Source organism: Physella acuta, unplaced genomic scaffold, assembly GCF_028476545.2.
Source record: "Physella acuta isolate Inbredline_101_S28 unplaced genomic scaffold, ASM2847654v3 ptg001460l, whole genome shotgun sequence".
NCBI lineage: Eukaryota > Metazoa > Mollusca > Gastropoda > Physidae > Physella > Physella acuta.
Window position 1 is genome coordinate 158,245 of NW_026732975.1, and position 25,926 is coordinate 184,170.

A 25,926-nucleotide genomic window follows, 5' to 3' on the forward strand; every position below is an offset into this window, starting at 1 on the left:
TGTAATTGGGTTTGTATGACTAATTAATGAATATCCTATAAATAAATATAAAATGCTGAGGTGGTCGTCTATAAACGACTTTGAGGTGGTGGTGGAGATTTGGACCTTTGTGTCAAAGGGGAGGGGGTTCAGAAAGTAAGGTGACACTTTTCCATGTTCAACAAACACTCATGTTAAGAAACTGAATTTAAGCCTTTATTTGCATTATTAAAAGTTGTTTTATAAATTGTTGTAAATAATTCATCAATAGGCCTACATTGAATGCTGGAAAAGCCCATAGGTCTAAATATTTTATGAAAATCGCTGCTTTAAAAACAAACTAGGGGGGGGGGGAATGTTGGCTTAGGTTTACTTCTTTGGGGAAGGGGGAGGTCTGGCATCGTTGTGACATCGTTAATAGACGACCCCCATAGTCAGAGGTCGATCTAGATTTATTAGGCCTATATTAAAATGATATTAATTACGCTTTACTTATTATTACAATGGAATATAGCCTAGTAGTTTATTTATGTTAAATAATATAACATCCCCTTTCACCACAACACCCTGACTATACTAATACAAATTAAAATAAAAATGTTTGGTAAATTACTATTATATTATTAGTAATTTTGTGTTTAAAATTCTAGCCTTAGTAAAAACCGGAAGTGATTTTTACTTATTTCACAAATGTTATAAAATATTCAATTTTGGTTCAAAAATATGCTTTCTGGCAACACAAAGTGGAACCACTTTTGGAACCACTTTTCCTACCTATAATGATGGAAGGATTCTCGTCAACTCGGTCATATCCATTAATTTAAGGGGGGGGGGGCTTTTTTCGTCTACATGAATTACTAAATATAAATGGGAGGGGGCGCAAAGTTTAAAGTACGCCCTTGGCATCGTAATGGGTCGCTACACCTCTGCCATAAACAGCCCGATACGCTTAGGCCTATACAAAAACGTTTTCATATGCACTTTTTCTTTCGTCACCGTTTAATAGTTTAAGTGATCCAAAATTTACATCTACTTCCGACAAATCAACATCCGTGTTATTTACAAAACATGGCGTCATCGTACCACTCGTGCAATTCTGTGAACGCGGTCACCAAAACTTTAGCAACTTAAGCATCAACATAATTTTTTTTAAACGTAGCTTAAAGCTGTGGATAATGATTAGGCCTTAATAATTTTAGCTTTAAAATATTGAGTATTTAGCTATGAGCTGATATATTCTAATTAAATAATGATGGAATCAAAGAATAAATCAGCACTTGAACGAGGATCAGCTTCTGACGCAACAAGTGTGTCCACATCCAAAAATGGATTCAGTCTACGATCTCATATACGATTTGAACATTTAGTTGCAGGTGTTACTGGAGGATTGGTATCCTCTATTGTTTTACATCCACTTGATTTGATTAAAGTTCGATTCCAAGGTAGGAAAATCAAGTAGATTTTCTCATTGCTTAGATGGCTGGATTGACCTCTGACCCTGAAACGTCACGCGTCGTTTTCTGACGGTTTTTACGTTTATTTTAGGGGTCCTATACACGACAAATGAAAAAACTGCTAATCTCGCTAATTCTCATCATTATTTTAATGAGACATGCTATATAAATGGACGCCATGCCTGAAAATGGCCGAAAAAATAGCCAGATATGTGGTTTTAATTAATACATGCTATTCTTGTCGAGTACTCTTGGGAAAAACTGAACTGTCGCTTTAAACGGCCCAGCACTCGGTCGAAACCCCCCGGCACAGAAGTAGTAATATATAATTGAGATATTTATAATGAGTAATTACAGTTATGTTGATTCGCCTATTTTATATCGAATTTCCATATGAGGTACCCATGCAGACATTTCTGTCCGCTTTGTTTACTATCGTGACGTCATTGTTACGCTAGTTACCTCACAGAAACAACTCGTTTTTGTTTTTTGCGGAATGAACTGTTAAGTCTAGTATTTTAATTATAATTCAATTGTAGCGTGTGCAGAAAAAGTAAAATTATGGAAATTATTTTTGTATTAGTAATTTTATTAGTATATTGATTTTTTCTTCACTGTGGGCCGACAGTAGCTGCATTGAATTTAATTCGTGACCGGTGGTTAACCTCGTCAACGCTGCGTGGCCTATTCGTTTATATAATTAGTGATGCTCGTTCAGTGGCCTTTTTCAGAGCTAGGCCTAATTACGGGCGTTTTTTAGACTTAATTGATCGGCCGTTAGCCCTTTTCATTGCTGCGTATTTAAAAAAATGCTCGTTCAGCGGCCTTTTTTTTTTTGGCGCTAAATAATCTGTTTACGGGCATTTTAAGCGTTTATTTATTTTTTTAAGCTAGACGTAGATCTAGTTTAAAAAATATTTTTTAATACAGCTGGCTGCAGGGGGGGGGGGGTGCAAATCGAAAGTTTGAGGGGGTGGGTGCAAATCGAAAGTTTGAGGGGGGGGGGGTGCAAATCGAAAATTTGAAAGTTTGTCCCCGGGAAGAGTCGCTACGCCTTTGGGGGGGGGGGCTGACACCATTAAGTGCCGCACCGGGTGACACCCGACCTCGCTACGCCACTGGCTGGCTGTCTTGCATGCCTGATATGTGAACTTAAAAAAAAAATTACCGAACTTTAAAAAAAATGACCAGAAGTAGGGAAGTAGGTCTGTTTTTCAATTGGCTAGAGGGAGGGGGGGGGGGGGGGGGGAAGAGAGAGAAGTGAAGACACCGACCATCTCGTGTACGCGTGTTCATGCTATGATGTGTACTATAGGCCTGCTGAACTCACGGTGACCCGCGACCGTGGTGGGATTTTTCATCCACAGGATAGTAAACGTAAGCAAGCAATCACGCGAGTGACGATGTTTGGAGATTTTAAAAAAAAAATCACATACGTCATGTTTTCAAGATGAAAAAAAATTGTAATGTAAAAAAAAAATATACCATGTATGAACCTCAGCTGCCACACTGTTGACTCAATATAATGTGAATTGAGTGTAACATGTATTTGTATTTATAAACGATCATAACTGATACTATCTTATTATTTTAAGCATATTTATTATTTATTATTTAAAATTAGAATTTGAAATAAAAATATTTATTATGGTCATTTGATTTATGCAGGTGTTCATTACTTCATAAAATTATTAAAATGGTATGAATAACATGTAGAGTAGAATTTAAAAAATAATAAAATAACTAGATCTAGTTTTATTATCAACCAGTTGCTTTTTGTTATTTTCCGGTGAGTAAATTACCTAAGCTGACGCAATTACCATGGCGGGAATTAAAAGCTCGTGTACACAAGTCGACGACGTCATGTTATGCCAAGAACGCTGTTTTGTCATTCATTTTCAATTTTGATTAATTTTCAAATTCTCTCTTTTCTCGTCAACCGAGTAAGCTAGATATTTAAATGTGGTGTCAAATGTTCTCTTAAGGGGTAAGGAACTTAATGGTGTATTTGAAATAACAGAATATTTTATTTTTAAAAATCCAAAATTCAACCTAAAATCAAGTTCTAAATTTGAAAGTTTAGGGTAGGCCGTTCGATTCTCAGCTTCTGGGTTTGTTGTTTTGAAGCCAGCTCACGGCTCATGCACTAACCAAAAATGGCGACCAGTTTCGCTTTCACTAATGGGTAGAGGGATAAAACTGATTACGAAGCCATCGTTAGTTTAAGAATCGGAACTAGAGTCTATCCGTTTCTATTTAATTTAAGTCTGTTATTTAAGAATTGTCGGATCTACTTTTGGCCTAATTTCTTGGTTCGTCTCGCAAGCGGCGCCTTAGTGAAAGTAGCTCTATATAATTCTTATCTTTCGAATCAAATAACTATAAAATACCGCTGCTATTTTTAACCAGACTATGCTTATTTGAAACTTGAAAGCATTAATTTTACACACATTACAATAAACATTAAACCTAACTCAACGGATTTAGATCTAGAGAAGAATCCTTGGTACATGGTTAAAAATCTATTTTTAATTTTTTAACACATTTTCCCCTCTGTTATGTAGGCCTATTTTATATAATATATAAGGGTGTGGGGAAATTGCGAGACGCGAAAAGCGTAATGGCGAGGCGGGAAAATGCGAGAAGGGCGCGAAAACGGTCGGTCACGTGACTTTTTGTTTCGCATTTTACCACAAGCCGATACTTACGCTGGGTGGTGTTGAAATGCGAAGATTTCTGCGAAAAATTTACCGCACCCTATTTTCAGTGGTATTTGGTTCAGACTTCAAAGACGTTTCGTTTACATTGTTAAAACATCCGATTTTTCCGTCGCTAGACATACTGATGATTTGTCAACTTTTGTGTCGACTTAGAATACCACCTTGTTCGAAACCGACGGAAATACCGCCGACGATAAATCAACTTCTGTCTTTTGTGTGGAACGCCGAGGCCGCCTGATTTACCGTCTTTGAAGATCGCCGTGCCCGGATCCGCTGCCGCCGCAAACATATTTTCTATTGTTGCATAGAAATTTTGTATTATAGCCGCCGCCTACGATTTTTTTCTAGCTTTTTTTACCGTATAAATCTAAGCACAAGGAAATGCCTACATCATTTGGATACAACTATTCTGGAGGGAAGAACTACTTACTGTGTGTTTTCTCTTCCAATGTTCCTTTACACTAATCTATATTAGATTTTATATCACGGTTGTGACTTTTCCGAATTTTCCCATAAATGTTATATTATTATTTATTAATTAATTGTAAATATATATATATATATATATATATATATATATATATATATATATATATATATATATATATATATATATATATATATATATATAATATATATATATAATTTATTATTTATTATTTCCATAAATAAGTCAAAAAAAATAACATCAAATTAAGTATGCGATTACTGCCCTATGTGAAGGTGAGGACTAGATTAACCCTCCCTTATGTGTTGCTTATTCCTAAGCTTTTATGAACTCTCAATGCTCCCAGTTTTTTTTCTCTTACTTACTGTTTGGGGAAAAAATAAAGTGACGTCACCGATATTATCAGTTGCTCGTGCTATATCGTAAGCTATTGGCCTACTTCAAATATTTTTAAAACCAAGTTGAACTTATCTGAATTTTTTGGTTTTGGTGGTGGTGTTATTTGGGGTCTTCCATAAATGACGTCACACTCGTAAGGGGGGGGGTCTGTAATTTTATGACGATGTGTGATGAGGGGGAGGAGGGGGGGTTAGATGTGAAGTCACACTATAAAAAAGCAATGTTAGAAAAAGAATTTTAGACGTTTTTTTCGCGTTTTAGAAAACTGTTTTAATACATTGTAATAGGAATTGATTAAAATACTCTATTTTGACCGAAATTAGACAAGATTTTGGGAAAATATCGATGTTTTAAAAAAACTCAACTGCAATTTTGAGAGGGGTTGTCGGCTGAGGTGTCATTTTAGTGGGGGGAGAGGGGTCTGGATTTTTGTGATGATGTGTGACGGAGGTGAGGGCGGGGGGGGGGGGGAATCGTCAAAAAAGCGGGACATCATTTATAGATTACCCCTTTTAGCTATTAAATGGTAGTTTTGTCGATAGCGGACCTTATTCAGATCATCTGCAGATGATGAGAACATGGGTGCCAGTGTTGTTAGTGGGATGAACGAGGAGGTCAACTGTGATGAGAATGTGAAATGTTGTGAATGTGGATTGGAAGAAGAAGCAAAAGAAAAATGTATAAATGGGAGTCTAATGAACTGGGTTGGGTGTACTATGTGTAAAAGATGGTGTCACGAGGTGTGTTTGAGGACTGTTTCAGAAGATTTTGTTTGTAATTAAAATTACTTAATAAAAAATAAATTGCACTTTTTAGAATTGTTTATACTTTTACACTTTTTGCAAGTACAAAAATCCATAAATAGATGTTGCAAAATATCTCTCCTGCTGACAAGATTATACCAATTCACAATGACACCTCTGACGTTTGTATAATCATGAGCGGGCTAGATTTTCAAATTAATGCCGACTGAGAATGGATTTTCCTCTCGCTAACAAGAGCGGGCGATGACAGTAGCGCAGCAACGATGTTAGGATTTTTAAATAGATAGATCTAGATATCAGGGATGTGACTTTTCCGAATTTTAGCGGAAATCCGATTTTTCCGTTTCAGTTGCGATTTTCCTCCGCTGATTTAATTTTCGCCGAATTTTTTCCGCCGACTTTCAATTTTTGTCGATTTTTTACGAAATTTTAAAAAAATTAGGAAAAAAAAACGGAAATGTCTTCTACGGAAAGGGCCAACATGCTCATTCCACTTGTTCGTATTTAAATTTAAATTGACAACTACTGTACTATACTTAGGTCAAACGGACACTCGAATATGCGCATTTCTTTTCGATTGGTCGATTGCGCTAGGTCTGAAAGTGCTAGATCAAGATGAAATGTAGATTAAGATTCGGAATTTCGGCGGACTTTCGAATTTTTCAAAGCACACTTTTTTTAGTCCAAATTTTCCGCTATATTCAGTTTACTATTTATCAAAAACACGGGGAAAAGGTAATCTAAAATAATGCAGTTATTCAAATGAAACTGACATCTCTTAAGCCTGGTTATCTAGCTATCGATATAGCCTAATTTACCTATCGGTATTTTAACCCGTCTAAATCTAGAGTTTCTCTCTGATTCTATTTTATTTCGCAATCTCATATTTATATTGAAATCCTTGCAAAATGACTAGACTAACCCGCCCCACCCCGTCGCAACGGTGGCTCTTGTGACCTCACCTTGACCCCAAGTACGTGTTCGGTACTGCTTGTGGAAAAAAAATGACGTCACAGTCAATTTCAAATGGCTGTTCCTGCAATACGTATGCTCCGTAGGCCTACAGATAAAAAAAAAAACTAAACTCAACGTGACTACGACCGTGTCTTGTTTGTGGAAGAAAAAATATGTTCAGAGGTCTTCCATAAATAACGTCACACTCGTAAGATAGTGTAACGTCATATTTTTGTATTTTAAAAAAGTAACGTTAGAAACAACTGCATTTTAGCCGCTATTAAAAAACTGTTGTAAAGCATTGTAATAGAGATTGAATAAAATACCCTTTGTTGGTCGACCTCCGACAATATTTTAGAAAAAAATCGATGTTTTAAAAAAAAAAATCAAATTAATTTCGAGGGGGGTGGAGCATTTGATGACTGAGATGTGACGTCATTATAGGGGGGGGGAGTCTGGCTTTTGTAGGAGAGAGGGGAGGTAAATATCGTCAAAAAAACGTGGATGACCCCTAACAATTTACATTTATTCCAAAAAAACAAATATCGATATGGCTTGGCTATCAAAATGATTAACTTTGGTTCACACGTCAGACCCTTTCTAATTTTAGCTGGTCCATTTCATTTTTTCATCACATGAACCTAAAACTTTCAAATTATAACTAATCTTAATCTAGGCTCTTTACAGTTGAAGATACATATTTTTACCAATCCAATCTTTAAAAGAATATAAGGCATTAGGCCCCCTATTTAAAATAGAAAACAGGAGTACATCTAGAATGTACACTAGATTAGTACAGTTTAAATTAGCTTAATGGTAAAATAAAACTTAATTGCTACTTTTTTTCCATTGTAATTTTTAAAAAGTTGTTAATAAGGTAAACATTAAATTGCAATTAGACAAGACTTTCAATGTTAAATATTTTAGAGTAACATAAACTTCTTGTATTAAAAATATTAACTTCATTAAACAATTAATTAGTACAGTAACAGTATGAAGCTGCTTAACTGCGGTATGAAGCTGCTTAACCGCGATAAAAAGTAGATAAAACATATTGAGTTATTATCCGAAGAAAATTTCCTAATTTTTTTTCCTGATCTGGTCACATCCCTGTAGATATAGATCTATCTATCTTCTTAGTATCTAGATAAAAAATAACAACATACAGCACTCGTGTTAAAGGGTATGGCTAAATGCTTGTTTATTTTAAAACAAAAAAAAATAATTTAAATAAATAAAGATGGAAAAAAAAGAAAACTTTTTTTCGCAAAAAGTGTCTCGCTATTTACCCTTAATTCCGCAGGTATGTCTCGCATTACCTTCTCGCATTTTCCCGCCTCGCCATTTCGCTTTTCGCGTCTCGCAATTTCCCCACACCCAATATATAAATCTTGGTAAGGAATGACATAAAAACGATGGGCTCTTTGCATTATTTAAAAAAAATATTGCAAAGATCTAGATTCTAGTGAACAATGAATCATGATGGGCCTTATTCAAAATAGGTTTAGGCCTAAACTTTTTAAAAGCAATTTTAAAAAACCAATTCGATGAAACAACACAAGAAACCATAATAAACATGAAGCTTCCAGTAAGCCATACAATATTGACTGGTACGCCACATTTGCAGTCACTTTTTCGTGATTTGTGACAGCCTTGAAATAAGTTAATTATGAAATCAATTTATTTGAATTTCAATTATTTCAGGCCCTAAGTCAGGTTGGGCCTTAAATTAGGTGTTTTGTGAATTTATAATGGATATAGGCCTACAGTACAACAAAATAAATTAGTCTTACATTACATTAAGAAAGAATTTGATTAAAAATTATGTTAGACATTCTAAGATATAGAAATGTATCTTATGCATGTAAAAATCATAGGCATATTTGTTTTTAGATACTTTGTCTCAGACATTAGCTATCTGTCATTTATAAGTAGACTGGCAGTTGTATTTTTGAATATTGTAATATCAGATTTATCAGACATTGGGGTTTTAAGCTGTGGTAGGACTTGGGTTACAGATGGGTTAGCATTGACACGATCAAATATAAGTTAACAACTGGGGCATAATCTGACACTCCTTTGTTAAGAAGATTCCATTGTTGTGGCATTATTGGACAGTGGTGTGACACATTACAAAATTAGCTCCCATTAGTACAGATCAAACAAGCCATATAGGCCATATTTTTAGACATGATTTCATTGTTAAAGGGGCTACATAAGGAATTACTTAACTAAATACGTGGTCATACATCTCACTAGCTGACTAAAGAAATTGTGCTTTAGCATATGATGATGCTTGGAATTAGCAAATTTCTCAGCTATTGAAAAAATTGAGACTATACAAAAATAGGTACAGTCCATCGTATATTAAAAAATAGCTATTTATTTAAAAGTTTTTAATTAAGAAACACAGTTTTTGTGTGTGCGAAGGTACCTCATTTAAATCAACACACAGCTGAGTTTTAAATCTGAAATAAGAGGGTTCTGTTCTCGAATATGCTATTACTGTTTATAACTGAAGTACATGACCATCAATGTATCACTAAATAAATCAATTTTAAAATTGTTTTTGTAAATGGTTTTCTTAAAAACAAGTTTCTTTTACTCTTCAGATTAATGTTATTTTAAAAAACGGTAAATTAAAATATCCTAACATTTGTATAAAACTTTCTTTTGCCATCCTTATAGTTGATGAAGGACCAGGCCAGACAGGAATCAAAAGACCACAGTACACGGGTGTTATTCATGCTTTCCGTGCTATAGTCCAGTCTGATGGCTGGAAGGGGTTGTACAGAGGAGTCACGCCAAATGTTACAGGAGCAGGGTTGTCATGGGGACTTTATTTCTTTTTGTGAGCAGTCTGATTTTTTAATTAATTTAAAGACATAGTGTAATTTTGTTTCCATCAAAATATGCTTTTTTAAATAGTAGTTTATAAGCTGTCGTTGCCTTAAAAATACAGCACTCATTATTTATCAGTTTATTAGTAAGCAGAGAAATGTTGTATATATTTTTCTTGCTACATGACAGGTGTGGTGTAATAGCATATTTTGTGTTATGTAAATTGTGTTGACATTTGGGGATAATGTTTATTTTTAGTTACAACACAACCAAAACCTGGATGCAGGATGGGGATACAACTAAAAACCTTGGTCCAGGGAATCATATGTGGATTGCTAGCTTTGCAGGTCAGTGCATTAATAATGGACTTACAAATACATAACTGCCAGATGGAGCTGAACGAAACAATTAATGTTACTTAATGTTAGTTATCTATTAAAACTTGATTTTAAAAAATCCAATTTGAAAAAGAATTCTCGCTGAATGCAAATTTTTAAAACCAGTTTCAAAAGAAAGCAGAAACAACTGCTGAGTATCAAGTAGGAAATACAATTAAAAGTTATCAGTAGGAGTTTTGCTGTCTTATTGGTCTACCTCAATTGTTCCAAATTTGGGTTGTGTTGATGTTAAGATTTTAAAAAATATTTCTCATTGTTTTAATTTGCTTTATTTTATTACCGCTTTCTTCACTGGCGTTACTGATTATATATCAGGCTCAATGAAATTTTTTGCTTTCAGGGTTGGCAACTCTAAGCTTAACAAATCCAATCTGGGTCTCCAAGACTCGCATGTGCCTACAGTACGGCACCCCAGGGAATGTACATTTTGTTGGCATGTGGGAGACTTTAGCCAATGTTTACAAATATGAAGGTGTTCGTGGGCTCTACAGGGTACGCATTTTTGTCACTTATTATTTTTTGTTGATATCTATGTATCGGTTGCATGGGTTATTGAATGCCTGAGGTGTTAATCAACATTGTATGTTTATAAATGTTTGTCAGACTTTACCATGAAAACATTTTAAACAGGACTTTATCAATTTTATTTAATGAAACGTTTTGAAAATGAAAACATGGAGTCCTTAACATAGATGCATAAAAAATTTTGTTCATGATAAAAACATGGTCTTAATTAAATGTAACAAAGCATCGCAAATAAATCTTTTAGGACAAATCTGTTCTAAAAGCATATTTTATAAATGTAATGATTAAACAATTATTTTTGTTTGGTTTTAAAACTTTTCTTTTTATAATTTGTAACCCAGGGTTATGTGCCAGGGGTATTCGGCATCTCCCATGGTGCCTTGCAGTTTATGACTTACGAAGAAATGAAAACCTTGTATAACAAACACAGAAACCAGCCATTGGACACCAGACTGGTAATCAGTGCTTTCAATTTGAATTGGTTGTAACACTTGTCATGTGTGCTCACATTAATGTATCTTATCCTTGTAATTTTTTTTTTTTACTTTTCAGCTTATGTTATCTTTAGATCTAACAATTGAAGAGCTCAGTGGAAAATGTACTTGTTACAATTTTTCAAAAATGCATATTTGTTAGCATTACCTAAAGAACCCCTGGGTTTTTTGGGAAAAGTACCCAAGTGATTTAATTTAAATAAAACTGTTGAAAAATACTAGATATTTATACTTCATTAAAAAAAAAACTTCAAACTCATTTTTTCCACTGGGCCATTCTAATGTTTTATAATATACAAACTTCATCCATGTTTGTTTCTTTTTATTTTTCTGCCAACTTTTATCTTGTTTTGTTCATTCCCTAGACATCAGCAGAGTACTTGACCTTTGCAGCCTTGTCCAAGATGGTGGCAGCTGCCACAACATACCCGTATCAGGTTGTAAGGTCAAGGTTGCAGGACCAGCACAGGCAGTACAGTGGAGTCTGGGATGTGGTGAAACAGATCTGGGTGTAAGTCTGCTGTAGTCTGATAGAGCACAGTATGCCATATGAGGGGGACACTTAATAAAGGGAACTTTCCATATTATCTTCTGACACTACCTCAACTAGGGCCCCAGTAGCTTAAACTCCATTTAAGTGGTAAAAAGTTATTTTAAAAATGCAATATAATAAAGGTGAGCAGGAATGCATATATTTCAAAACAATATACTATTCATATTTTTACTAAGAATAAAATTTGGTCAAATGTCATGTACACAAAAGTATACACTGGTTAGGAAGGAGATACAAAGTATTCACGGATATAACTTAGAGTGCAACAGCTAGTATCATTTTAATAATTGTATTTTGCATTTTAAACATACACATAGAAAATCTACCTTAAGGACAGGCAACTAAATTCCCTTAATTATTTAAGTCAAAATTAATTTTTTAAAGCAACTAAATTCATATAATCATGCAAGTCATAATTAATATTTTAAAAGATGGCTAGGACCATTTAAAAGTGTACTCCTCACATGTGATACTATAATGCTTTTAAATATTAATTTAGTTATTTTATTTATTTAACTGTTTTTAAAAAGGAAGCATAACATTTACTAAATGTTGGTTAGACTTAGAAACCCTTGTGTCAGGCTGTAAATGTTTGCATGAGACACCCAAAAAACCAAACACTATTATGGGATGGGGTGAAGTATAAGAATGGCCTTATTACCCCGAGAGCCACTGAGTAAACCTTTCCCGCAGGCGCGAGTCTTTCCGTGGGCTGTTCAAGGGCCTGAACGCATACATGATCCACATCGTTCCCAACATCATGATTGTGTTTGGGATCTACGAGGCTGTGCTCAACCTCCACGCGGAGCTGGAGGAGGACATGGCCAGTGCTGAGGACAACTGAATTCTGGGTAAGTTTGTGTTTTCTTCTATATCGGAACTATTCTCTAGAACTCTAAAATGTTGAAGTAGAATTAAACATTGATTTTTAAATTTTTACATTCGTACTCTAAACACAGCATATATGTAAAGTAGGTTGAAGTCTTGATTTATATATTTTACAAATTAAATTTTACTCTTAAAACAACTGGTGAACTCTACGTCACTTGCCTTGTTAGCTCTAGGTTTAAAAGAGAACTTAACATTACTTCTTACTTATAGTTGAAGAAAAATATTACTTAGATTAATGGTTCACAACTAAACTGTACTATAAAATATGTAAAGTAGGTTGAAGTCTTGATTTATATATTTTACAAATTAAATTTTACTCTTAAAACAACTGGTGAACTCTACGTCACTTGCCTTGTTAGCTCTAGGTTTAAAAGAGAACTTAACATTACTTCTTACTTATAGTTGAAGAAAAATATTACTTAGATTAATGGTTCACTACTTAACTGTACTGTTTATTTGACCTAAAATAAAGAATATACTATTGAAATAAAATTCTTTTGCATAAATATTGTAGGGAAGTTCACTGCAATAGTAGTGTGAGTTCAATGTGGGGATTCTTTGTTTAGATTGTGTCAGTTGCACTCAATACATTAATGACATACAATACATCACTGGTATTATTAGCCTTGGAAAGATGCTACTTTGATTCTGTTTATTTTTTTTAACTTTGAGTAGCCACAAAAAATATATATCGTAGTTTGGGTCTGATGTTGGTTAGATGTCTAAGATAAAACTAAGAGTTGGTGTAGTGACAATAGAATCTTGTTGGTACATAGAATTTCTTGTCAACATTTTTTTAACAATGAATATTTCTTTATGTCAAAAGTTGTAGTAAGTGCACTTTCAGACCTGATGGCTCATAGAACAGATGGAGTAGAGTTCACCTGAATTTATGACCTTCCTCAATGTAAGGTTGTGTGGTCAACTATTTCCAGCTGCCTTTACTTGACCTGAGTCAAGTACCCATCAAAGATGTGTGGACTCAAGAAGTTGTATTTACTATAGCCCTGTAGCCAAGAGTGAGACTTTCAGTTAGCAGTTATGGGCTCTACTGCTTAAGTTCATCCCTTATTTTGTTTTTTAGTTAATTTTTTCTTTACCTGCTATATTTCATTGTCTAGAGATGTGTACCAACAAGATTTTAATGTTAATAACTGTTTGCACTACAAATACATTTATAAGTGAAATAAAACTACATGTAATGTAGTCTAGTCTAATACATCAGATATCATGGACATACAATTTGTACAAAGCAACTCCAGTAGCAACTATAATTATATTCTAGCAACTATAATTATATAGTTATATATAAGTTTTTCTTCTTGAAAAAAATTAAGCCATGAATGACTAGCTAATTTTTTGCAATAAGTTGCTTCATTTAAGAAAAATTATTGTGTTATACATCATCTTAGTCTTTGTTGAGTAAAGAAACAATTTAAAATTATGAAGTAAAAAGACTAATTATTTAAAAAAAAACATTTTCTAACAAGTTTAAGTCCAGTCCAATATTATAAAGTATCTTTAATGTATGGTTAGTGAACTAAGTGGGGCTTGTTTTTAAATGTTACCTCGGATGAAACTTATTTTTTTTACATTTATTTTGTTTTATTGCACAGCTTTTTACTGAAACCCTAATTACTGGAACAAGAAAGCAGCTTGAATGGAATCTTCTAGATGGACTAATAGCTTTTCCCAAGATTTTTTAAATACCTTTCATTGTATGTTTTGCTCTTGTACAAAGAGTGGCAGGTATCTGGGTAGATACACTGGAATTCTTGTCTTTGTGGTAGTTATTTCATTTTGGTAACTACATGTTAGTGGTTTATGAAATTTTTTTTAATGTAAACAAATTTCAATGCAATTTTATTTATTTGAACAGAGACATGTAAATAAAATATTTTGTGACTTTTTTTTTAACAATTTTGAGTGAACATCAAAAAAACATTTGGTGCAAATTCTTTTAAATGAGATTTTAATTTTTACTTGTTTTAATTTGAAGAGTGATTGGTGTTTTTCATTTGTGCGGTAAGTAGTCATCACACTATTTAGTAATGATGCTTTTAGTTTTCTTGTTTTCATGTTTATCATGATTGTTCTAACAGATACATGGCCAGTATAATGCCATAATCACTTTCAGTTTTTATCTGAATTTGCTAAGATGTGGGTTGTACTAGTGAACACTGAATCAAGACAGTGTGTTGTCCTAGTGTTTTCTTGAGGATTGTGTCTCTATCACTGGGACAAAAAATAGTATTATTAGGCAACTACAATGTTGTTTACAGAACAAATGTTTTTCTTGTGCTATTGTCACAAATGTATACATTCCAGTCATATTTATAAAGACTATTTTCAAAATAAGATTTAATAAGGTGAGAATTATTTTACCATGAGATTCTATCTTTTCTGTTGTTTTTTTTCAAATGGCAGAAAATGACTTAAAATGAAATGGTTTATTTATAAACATGTTCCATTGTAATTTAAATACCATGAAGTGTCTGACATATCACATTCTCCACTCTCTCTCTACACTTTTTAGCAGCATTATCATTTTTATCTCCACATTTTTTGTCACTGGTCTCAGTGTAAGATTTATAACATACTCGTATGGTTTTATATGAGGTCATATTTTAGAGACCATCATACTTTAGTATTAGCAGTTTTAAAAACTGTGTGTAACTTAATATTGCACTCATGCTATTAATTTATTTTTATAGGCAATCGATAAACTTTATGAAATATGTAAATAGAAGATAGTTGTGTAAATAGTTAAAAGAAATTATTTTTGGTTGAATGTATTTGTTAAGGATAGTTTTGATAACTTTGCTGCGTTAGAATTGTTGTGAACAAATACTTTTATAAGCAGTCTTTCATGAGATATTGCACCATTTGTAGTTGTTGAAATCCATGATATGCATCTTTTCTTTCAACTGGTACAGCAGTTTTGTATCTCAGTCAAAATTGGATTCATGTTTTTATTTTTTTTTGTACTCAAAATGTTACATGTTTCTCATTGTGTATAACATGTTTTCTTTATTGTATTTTTTTTTTTGTAATTCATTGTCTATTGTTCTCATCACATTTTTCTGTAAGATTTTCTTAAATGTTTTTTTTTTAATTTTTCGAAAAGATAAAACAGAAATAAAGTATTTTTTCTTGTATGTGCAATTGATCTTTCAGAATTTTTTCTTCACTTTTTAATTGAATTGTAGGATGTTAGCCGTATTTGAAAGTATGAAATTTAATTCTACCTACTTAACATAATGCAGTAAGAGCTGATCTCTTTCTTTAGCCAATGGCGGAGCTGTACTCATATTGGATCCTAGGGGCCCAGTCAATATTTCAGCTCTTATCTATATCTATAGCCTATGGTGGTTGTCCTCAGTGTCACCATCTACCCCTTGTATTTATTTACACCTGTCAAAGTGACATATGTCAAAGTGACCTTGGTCTCCACAAGATTGTTTCAATCAGTGACTTGTAGACTCACCAATATCAGCACTACCTACAGGTGTATGATTGCTGTTAAATTTGAAGCTGAATCTTCCCAACGCTCATTGACAATCATGCATAATGCAAAATCATATTTGAATATAAATATGTATTTTATTGAAAAAGTGTATGTAGAAATAGTTTGCTACTTTAGGGTAATTAGGTTTAACTAACCCGGACTGTTGTTTCCTTTGATTATATAGATTTTTGTTTAAAAAATAAACTAAAATTTATTTATTGCTTTGTTGTTGTTTTTGTCTAATTTTTATAAGTATTAAAAAAAGAATGCTAAAGAAATCAAATTTTCTTTTGTCTTACAAATAGTTCTGGCATAGTGCTCTGAAAATAGCAGAAAATGACCATGGGTTGTGAGTTATAACTGTTGATATGCCTGTAGATAAATATTTTAATTGTATCTTTTGCTATGGTCTTGTAAGATTACTAGATTTTAACTCTTAAACTAAAACACATATCTCCTACTCTTAAAAGTTTAAGACAGTAATTATCTCCCATTTTACTCTTGCAGATTTGAAGGTTTGTATGGATACTACAAAGGACTTCTGCCAAATCTCTTGAGAGTCACTCCTGCATGTGCTCTAACATTCTTTGTCTATGAATCCATCATCACCTTCCTTGGCCCAGATAAAAAAAGCTAACTCAGAAGCCAATTCAGAACTATTAAAATTGCTGTGAAGAGTGTTTGTAGTGGATTACTGTTCAAGTAGTGTAATGTTCATGCTGTTAAAGTGGACAAATGGATCGTTTGTGCACACATGGGATGGTCAAATGCAAGCTAAAAACTTTTGAAGAAATTTGTGATATTCTGTGATGTGAAAAAGAACCGAGTGATAAAATTAGAAATTTCGTTAGAAAAGTATAATCCACATATAAGTTATTTGTAATTTAAAAATTTCTGTGCCTCTTATAGTATACGAGCCGACCTGCTGCGTATCATACGCCGCTATTTAGTTGTTTTTTTTCTACTTTTCAGTAATTTATAATTTGTGAATTCGACAGTACCAATGCTGCCACTGAAAATATTTGCTTAAAAACACTAACCCCCCCCCCCCCCCCCTTCCCCCCCCCCCCCCCCCCCCATCCCCCATTCCCCCCCTCCCCCCACGTGAAAGCAGCCTCCTCTGAGTTACCTCCTCTAAGTTTAAAATCGTTTCAAACTAAATTATCTGCCCCTAATAGCCGTCACCAAACCCGTCTCTATGATTGTAAAATGTAAACAGCGTGAACCACAGCTCACCAGACTATGTGAGGGGGTGAGGGGGTGGGGGGGGGTGGGGGTGGTAGCGATAGAGAGAAAGAGAGGGGACTGTAAGGCGCTTGCAGCTTGTTTTCTATCGGCTCCCAGAAGAGAATTATATATATAGATAATATATAATGTTTAGAATAAATTAAAATTATGCAAATTTAGCTGGTTTCAGTTAAATTTAATTTTACATTCATTTATTTTTTTAATTTTTTTTTTGTTATTCTAGATTTTGTAATTGTTTCTTAAGGGGATATGCGCGGAAAAAAAATCACAAAATTTCTTGTTTTTCGTCATGATGGGTTTCTTGCACTTTTGGATACTTTGTCCATTTTTGTATAAAGAAAATAATAACTTTAAAGAGAAAAAAATATTTTAGGTGTTTGAATTACGATTTTTATGACCCTGTTAATTAAAAAATAATCAATTTTTCCCAATCTTACAAGCTCTCTATGAAAAGTTTTATATCCGCCATTATATTGTATTTGACATCATTGGAAAGCAGGATTTCTCGTGTATTTAATAAACTTAATTTCCTACATCTTGGAAACACCCAAAGCTTACAATCGGCTTTGCAGTTTACACAGATATGGTACTTTCCTGACCTAGTTTTCGTTACTTTAGGCTGTTTTTCTCAGTTCGCAGGTTTTTAACACTAAAAAGCCTACTACTTTTTTATTTATTAAACAATGCCAACCATATTTTCAGTAAATGTTCTTCATGCGAAAATACAACTTTTGTCACGAGGGAATTGTGATTGCTTTCATAGAAAAAAAGTATTTGGTAATTAATATGCACATTTTGAAACTTTTGAATACTAAAAAGGGTACGATTTTTTAGACCTTGTAAAATTCTTACTAGTAATTATTTCAAAAAGTTGTCGTGACAAAAGTTTTAATATATACTGAAATATAAGCAGTTTAAATGTTATTGCTATATGTGCATAAATAAAAAAGCCTTAGTATTTTTAAAAGTACCGAAAAATTCAAAATGGCGGAGGTTTTTTGGGTTTCCATGACAACCAAAATTGTTTTCGACCTTTTTTTTTCCTGTTTAATACTTACTTGTATATGCCAAATATGATAAAAGTATTCAAAAGGCTTTAGATCTTAAAGTGTAAAAAATAGAAAAAAACAGCATATCCCCTTAAGTTAGCCAGTTTATTTCAATTCAGATTTTTTTTTGGGTTTAGTGACTTCACTCAAAATACATGCATCATAAAATTTTAAATAATTCTTTCAGAAATAAAACCTAACTCTGATTCAAGAAATAAATCAAACAAATGACATATTAACAAAGATTATCTTCAGATTAATTCCATTATAATAACAGCCTTTCTGTGTTAAAATCTGAAGACTTTATCTGAGACATGTTTTGTTTTGTTTTCTTGAAGTTTTCAAATATTCTGGTGTTTGAAATAGTAACGAGTCAAGCTGATATCTTGTATGTTAGTATTTCCTTGTTGTCCCTTTATATGGGTTTTGGTTTAGTATTTGAACTGATCATCCTCCAATATTGCACAAATGCTTAGTACAAATGTTAAAGAAATTTTAAAAAATGTATGGTGCTGAAATAATAAAAATGTTAGTTTTAAAAATATTAAATTTGTTACAAAAAAAGTAAAGCGAATGCACAAGAATGTGCATTGTCTGATATTGCATGAAAAAAATGTATGCTTGTTTGTAGCTGTATTGAACAGAAAGTTAATCATAGAATTTTTTTTTAGTTTGTTCTTTTGACTAATAAAAAGATATGTAGGCCTACTTAAAACAACTAGAACTTCTTTAAACAGTTCTGTATGTTTTCTATAATGATTAACCAGAATTTGTCATAATACTAATACATGTGTTACTGTTTTATTTTAAGATGTAACCTTGCCCAAAGTTTATTTCTTTGTTATTTATAAAAATTTTGAATATAGTTCTAGGACCTAGGTACTGTATCTATACAAATTTTAGCTAAAAAAATGTTTTGAAAAAAAACAACTGTCTGTTCTGTTTATAATGAGAAATTCAATTACAGTATTATTATTGAAAAATGTGCTGTTGCAAGTCAAGGTGTCAGATGATTATTTGATAAACTTGCAACTTTTCTGTGTTAGTAATTAATTTATGGATGATGTAAAATATTTTTATAAGTTGAAGTAGTTTCATTTTGTCCATCATTAACCAGTTTTTTAAACTGTTCATTTTGTATTAAAATAAAATAAAAATCTCAAAGAATCACTCGATTTAGAAATTAACTTATTTATTTGAACATGAATATAGCAAAAGGGTTGGATGAAAATTATAATACAATCATTTAAAATACAATAGAATAAACTGCTGCCTGTTTAGTCAGGAAAAAATGGCTCAATATTTCCACATGCTCAGCTTTTTATGATCATAGCATCTAGAGGTTTTACATCATCCTTAAGGGAGATAAGGTGACCAGCCATATTAAAATGTATCCCTTTGCACCATAACTTATTATATGGGCGGGGACGGGGGATTGATTTTTTTAAATAATTTAATTTAACCATTTCTAATTATTTATAAGTGCACATATTTATGGTTGAGATTTAAAAAAAAATTGTCCAAGTTTCTCAAAAACACAATAGGACGAGTTAATAGTAAAACAATAATTACTAAGGAACTATTTGATTTTTAACAGTCTTTACCACTGAAACTAGGGTTAACTCTTTAAAAAATAACAACCGACATCAGCTTTAAGTACTACATGATTTAATAGGTGGTGGAGCATCCCACATAACTATTTTTGGAATCTCGCAGATCCTTACATTGATGTTCAAAATGTTACTGCATGATAAATCAATGTAAGACTTTCAACAGCCCAACGTTTACATAAAAATAATTTAGGGTTACATTAAGCTGTTATTTAGTGAGATTGTTTGTGGTTTTACATATAACCGCAAACATTTTCTGCCTTCCAAATTCTTCTAGTGGACTTAAAAGTTATATGAAAATATATCTGGTACTGTACAAGTTAAAAATTAGCAAAGTAATGACAAAACAATTTTTTTACAAAGAGAACATTTCCTTCTACAAACTATAAAATGCTTCATGTAATTCTCAATGGAAATAGTTTAAACTTTACAGAGCATGAAGTAAAAAACATGTATCCAACAGGTTACTCAAATATTTTAATACAAAAAAACAAACTCTAATGCAATCTCTATCACACAAATCATGCTGTATTGACTATCCAATAACTTGGGTTGCACAACACTTTGGATACTACACACTGACTAGAAAAAACATTCCTAGCATCTAGCACTGCCATCCAAAGCAGAAATGTACAAAAACACTTAAATTAGATCATATTTCCTCATTGGCCCAGTAAAGCAACATTTATTTTAAAACAAGTGTTATATATTAAATCATTGACAATGCATTATAACAAATCCTTGACAATGTATAGACAATTTTTTTATAGGGGAAGTAGCAAGCAAAATATATTTTTACATGTCAACATTAATGTTAATGTACAAAGCTGAAATACAGAATTGTCAAGTTTGGCAGTGGGTTGGAACTAATAGTCCGTTAAATGCTACTTATGTCCAGAGTTTATTTACACAGATTTTTTCAGCCTTTTCCTGCCGTCTTCAGAGACCACAGTTGTCATAGAAGCAATCCGTGAGCTGGTTCTGGAGGGGGTGGTGGAGGGATCTGGAATGGTTGGTGAGGGTCCATTTCTGGACCTGGGTGATGATGTGGCCATGGGGAGCCGACTGGTTGATGTGCCTGGCTCTAGCTTTGGTTTCTTCAGAGCTGGCTCTGTCTCAGCCTGGGATCTGGCAGGTTGCTTACCTCCCTTGGTTGGACTTCCCATACCTTAATAATAAAAAAAAATAATTTTGTACTTTATTAAAGAAATGAATACATTGGAATTATAATGATTATATATTTCAATAATTTCTATACCTAATCAATACAAAAATGACTTAAGTCCTTCAGAAAAAAAATTACATAGGCATTAAATATCTCAATTTCTATTTAAAAAAATAATCATTTTCAAAGGTACACTATATTGCTTAAAATATCGCATGCTAGAAATGGTTGATTAGTAGAGCTTTAAATTTATAAATGCGTATTATCATTCATAATATCTTTTTAGTGTTGAGTGAACCAAGGGGCAAAACACAATAAATTATAATAATTAAAAGGAAACAGATTTGACAAGATTCTTTAAAGAGATAATGTATGTTTATAAGCATAGCTGATAAACAGCCATATAATTGATGTTAGTAGCAGTGTTAAATCAGATGTCTTGAGATCACAAGGTGAAGACAATAGAGTACTTCATCCAATGATTGAGGTCTGAGGTGCCACTCACCCAACTTCCTTTCCACCTCCTTGAGCCTAGTCTCCGCCTCCTTACACTCTCGGTACTTCTCCATTGTTTCTGGAACTTTCTGCAGGTTGATCTGCTCCTGGAGTTCATCTTGTGACTGAATGCTGGTCAGCAGGGCATTTTTGTATTTCTCGAGAGTTTCTAGAACAAAACATTTCTCATGCTTTAGTTTATTTGCAGAGGAAGAACTATGTCTAAACTTAAGTTGTAGCTACATTAGGTCACTTGAAAATAACTTCTTGTTTTATATACATTTTATTATGAATCTGCATTTAAAAAAAACCCCAAAAAAAAACATATTTAAACAACATTCCGGTGCAATCAATGAAAGAAAGCACTGAAAATATTTTCATTATTTTTGTTGTTTATTTTTGAGTTTTGCACTGTCAGCAACAAATATTATTTACTTTTCAAATCACTATAAAATAAGAGGGGAATGGCATGGTCAAAATGTAGAGATCACATCTGCCTACCAGAAAACCTAAAGTTTGGATATTGAAGTCCATAGTACGCCATAGAGTCCACCCAGCTCTGATGGGTACCTGACTAATATTAGGGAAACTAAAGCCGGTGAGCATAGTGCTGACAGAACTATCTCCTTTTTTGCCAAGGTAATTGAAGCAGATATACTCTACTTCATCTGCCCTGTGTCTTGAGTTCGAACGGGAAAAGATGATGATGATTAAAAAATAAAAGAATTCACAACACCTATTAAAAAAAAATTCCAGAAAACTTCCTTACCAATTTGTGTACAGAGAGCATGATAAGCTATGGGCAGAGGCTGACCAAACACACTGCCTTTTAACTTGTCCATGGGTGGGGCTTTGTTCATGGCACCCCCAAATTTACCATTGCTGCGGATACGGTCTCCACTGATGGTTAAGATGGTGGGACAGTGTGTGTATTTTATTATCTATGCAAATATAAATAAAATTTGGTTAGGAATTACCTTAATACAGGGCATGTATTTTAAATTGTTAGAAATTGGTTAAAAAATAACCATTTGTTTTTAACTAACAGCCCACTTACACGTGTAGTTTACAGGTCAGTAACACTTATATCATACAGGTAAATAACACCTATATCATACAGGTAAAAAACACTTATATCATACAGGTAAATAACACCTATATCATACAGGTAAAAACACTTATATCATACAGGTAAATAACACTTATATCATACAGGTAAATAACACTTATATCATACAGGTAAATAACACCTATATCATACAGGTAAATAACACCTATATCATACAGGTAAATAACACCTATATCATACAGGTAAATAACACCTATATCATTACAGCTAACTGCAACATGTGTGCTACAGGTCAATAACACCTGTTGCCCACAAGTCACTTACTTCTTGTCTGTACAAGTTGGCGTGGTCAAGGTTGTCCAGGATGAGGGTATCACCCAGCAGCATGCCAAACACTGAGGACCAGAAAACATTAGGTGTCACGGTTACATTGTACATTTGATAGTAACAAAACATCTTGTAGCAAGTGGGACCAGAAAGCATTAGGTGTCACGGTTACATTGTACATTTAATAGTAATAAAACATGTTGTAGAAAGTGGGACCAGAAAACATTAGGTGTCACGGTTACATTGTACATTTAATAGTAACAAAAAATCTTGTAGAAAGTGAACATCAAACAGTGAGGACCAGAAAACATTAGGGGTCACGGTTACATTGTACATTTGATAGTAACAAAAAATCTTGTAGAAAGTGAACATCAAACAGTGAGGACCAGAAAACATTAGGTGTTACGGTTACATTGTACATTTAATAGTAACAAAAAATCTTGTAGCAAGTGAACATCAAACAGTGAGGACCAGAAAACATTAGGTGTCACGGTTACATTGTACATTTGATAGTAACAAAAAATCTTGTAGAAAGTGGGACCAGAAAGCATTAGGTGTCACGGTTACATTGTACATTTAATAGTAATAAAACATGTTGTAGAAAGTGGGACCAGAAAACATTAGGTGTCACGGTTACATTGTACATTTAATAGTAACAAAAAATCTTGTAGAAAGTGAACATCAAACAGTGAGGACCAGAAAACATTAGGGGTCACGGTTACATTGTACATTTGATAGTAACAAAAAATCTTGTAGAAAGTGAACATCAAACAGTGAGGACCAGAAAACATTAGGTGTTACGGTTACATTGTACATTTAATAGTAACAAAAAATCTTGTAGCAAGTGAACATCAAACAGTGAGGACCAGAAAACATTAGGTGTCACGGTTACATTGTACATTTGATAGTAACAAAAAATCTTGTAGAAAGTGAACATCAAACAGTGAGGACCAGAAAACATTAGGGGTCACGGTTACATTGTACATTTGATAGTAACAAAAAATCTTGTAGAAAGTGAACATCAAACAGTGAGGACCAGAAAACATTAGGTGTCACGGTTACATTGTACATTTAATAGTAACAAAAAATCTTGTAGAAAGTGAACATCAAACAGTAATGAAAAATCATGTCTAAGTCTAAATGAATTAAAAAAAAAATATATCAGTATATCTGGAAAACAGAGACAAATGTGAGTGACAATATTACAAGATTTGAAACAAAATGTAAGCGATTATTTCAGGATTGGATACAGATTTACTTGCAGAATTTGTGTACATTAATAATATCCTCATTAGGTATGGACATTTTGTATTTAAAATTTTTCCAGGATAAATATTTAGCCAACAATAAGAAAATATTTTTAAAACATTTTGCTTCGACAATAAACTTATTTTCCCCAGTGAAATTATTGATTTATGTGGGAAAACCAAATATGTAATAAAGAACAGAATAAACATTTGAAGTGCAACATAATATCTTACCAACTTTACAACTTTCTTCATCTTTTGTAAACTCCAGCAAATTTCTGGCATAGATTGGGTTCCCTGCTGGTCTATAGCTAGAGTTGTACCTGACATGGGGCAGGGGTCTGCAAGATAAATACAACAGTTACCTTTCAGTTCATTCAGGTATATTTTAATTTAGATCAGACAAGCTATGTGATTTTCTTAGATAAATGCCATTTAACTGAAAGTTAATTCAAGTATCTTTTTTTGACCACATAAGATCTGCATGGTAAATTCCATGCCAAACCAATTTTACTTTTCCAGGTAAGGTACCCTATAGAACTGAGTCGACTTCCTACAAAGCTAAGAATTCAAGATCTCACTTTTAGGTTAGATACCCATTAGAACTCAGTCAAATTATCGAGTTCCTACAAAGCTAAGAATTCAAGATCTCACTTTTAGGATATCAGTTTTCTATCAGACCATTCAACAGCTATCTTAATCTATTTACATAAAAAAACCTTAGGTCCACAAGAGAAATACAAATGTTTCAATATGTACTTTATTAGTATGATAAAACAACAGCTATCCACTTACTTGTCCCATTCAGGCAAATTTTTTCTATAAATAGAATCCAAGGGTAGAACTTGTTGCTTCCCTTGAGTTCTTTGGTAAATTTCTTTGGCCTGTCAAATATAAGTTTTTTAAAACTGGATTTCAATAAATGTTTAAAACTATAAATAGGAAATGAAATGCAGCTTTATTTTAGTTTACAATGTTAATTTTCTAAAGAAATGTTTAAAACTATAAATAGGAAATGAAATGCAGCTTTATTTTAGTTTACAATGTTAATTTTCTAAAGAAATGTGTGATGGTGTTACCTTTTGCGTCGTCAGTGTGACGACACAATCCATGTCAGCTGACATGTGCCATGACAAAACTCTAGCAATGTCATCCTGGTGTACTAAAGCCAAATGAGCAATCTGCAACAGAAACAAAACACTATGAACCCAAGACACCAGTTCTTAAAACCCTGAGCATACTTGTCTGGTAAAAGAAAAACTATCCCTCCCTTACTAAGGAACAAATTTACATTAGATAATTTAACAATTGACTTTTGTTAGACTGACGAGTTGTAATGTTATTACTCAAAACAAGAACTAGGTTAAAAAATTTTTTAAAACGAAGATGTAAAACAAGTATCAAGACCCTTATAATAACAAGATTTAGATTTTGATTGTGAAAACCTGTTTCAACAAAACTACTTATTTGTGTAACTAGCACAATAAAAAGTGAATCTAAAGTGTTTACCTTTCCCAGAACATCACCATCACTGTCAGCATGTAACAATGCACATGTTCTTCTTGGTGCTTTCAACACTTGTTCTCTTTCTTTGATTCTTGCAGAAATTAATTTGTCAACAGTCTCCACCTGTGAGACAAGTGAAATTGGGATAAACAAATTTCTACACAACATAATATTTCTCACATATATTGCACATCAGACTATTATTATTTTAAATTGAAATAAGAAAAAAAAAGAGATATTGAAAAGTAAAACAAAAAGACAACCAGCAAGTTAAACAGACAA

The 25,926-nt window shown here is 33.0% G+C and overlaps 2 protein-coding genes across 3 annotated transcripts in view; one reads left to right on the forward strand and one right to left on the reverse strand.

Moving 5' to 3' along the window:
- Nucleotides 1–1,034: 1,034 nt before the first annotated feature.
- LOC131928077 (mitochondrial folate transporter/carrier-like) lies at nt 1,035–16,661 on the forward strand. Of its 2 annotated transcripts, XM_059283987.1 has the most exons (8): nt 1,035–1,421; nt 9,407–9,569; nt 9,818–9,906; nt 10,298–10,449; nt 10,824–10,937; nt 11,342–11,487; nt 12,223–12,380; nt 14,037–14,603. In XM_059283987.1, the coding sequence occupies exons 1-7, from the start codon at nt 1,229–1,231 to the stop codon at nt 12,371–12,373; spliced, it is 1,008 nt and encodes a 335-aa protein (XP_059139970.1). In that variant the 5' UTR covers nt 1,035–1,228; the 3' UTR covers nt 12,374–12,380; nt 14,037–14,603. The 2 variants fall into 2 exon arrangements, with proteins under 2 accessions (XP_059139970.1, XP_059139971.1); XM_059283988.1 differs by lacking the exons at nt 12,223–12,380; nt 14,037–14,603 and adding an exon at nt 16,436–16,661.
- Nucleotides 16,662–20,740: 4,079 nt separating this feature from the next.
- The window catches only part of LOC131928074 (structural maintenance of chromosomes flexible hinge domain-containing protein 1), a 39,833-nt gene continuing 34,647 nt past the window's right edge, over nt 20,741–25,926 (reverse strand). Inside the window, exons 44-51 of the mRNA XM_059283984.1 lie at nt 25,648–25,767; nt 25,218–25,319; nt 24,934–25,022; nt 24,373–24,479; nt 22,889–22,959; nt 22,265–22,436; nt 21,506–21,664; nt 20,741–21,003 (exon numbers count right to left, since the gene is read on the reverse strand). Coding sequence (XP_059139967.1) covers nt 20,741–21,003; nt 21,506–21,664; nt 22,265–22,436; nt 22,889–22,959; nt 24,373–24,479; nt 24,934–25,022; nt 25,218–25,319; nt 25,648–25,767 — 1,083 coding nt within the window. The remainder of the gene's footprint in view (nt 21,004–21,505; nt 21,665–22,264; nt 22,437–22,888; nt 22,960–24,372; nt 24,480–24,933; nt 25,023–25,217; nt 25,320–25,647; nt 25,768–25,926) is intronic.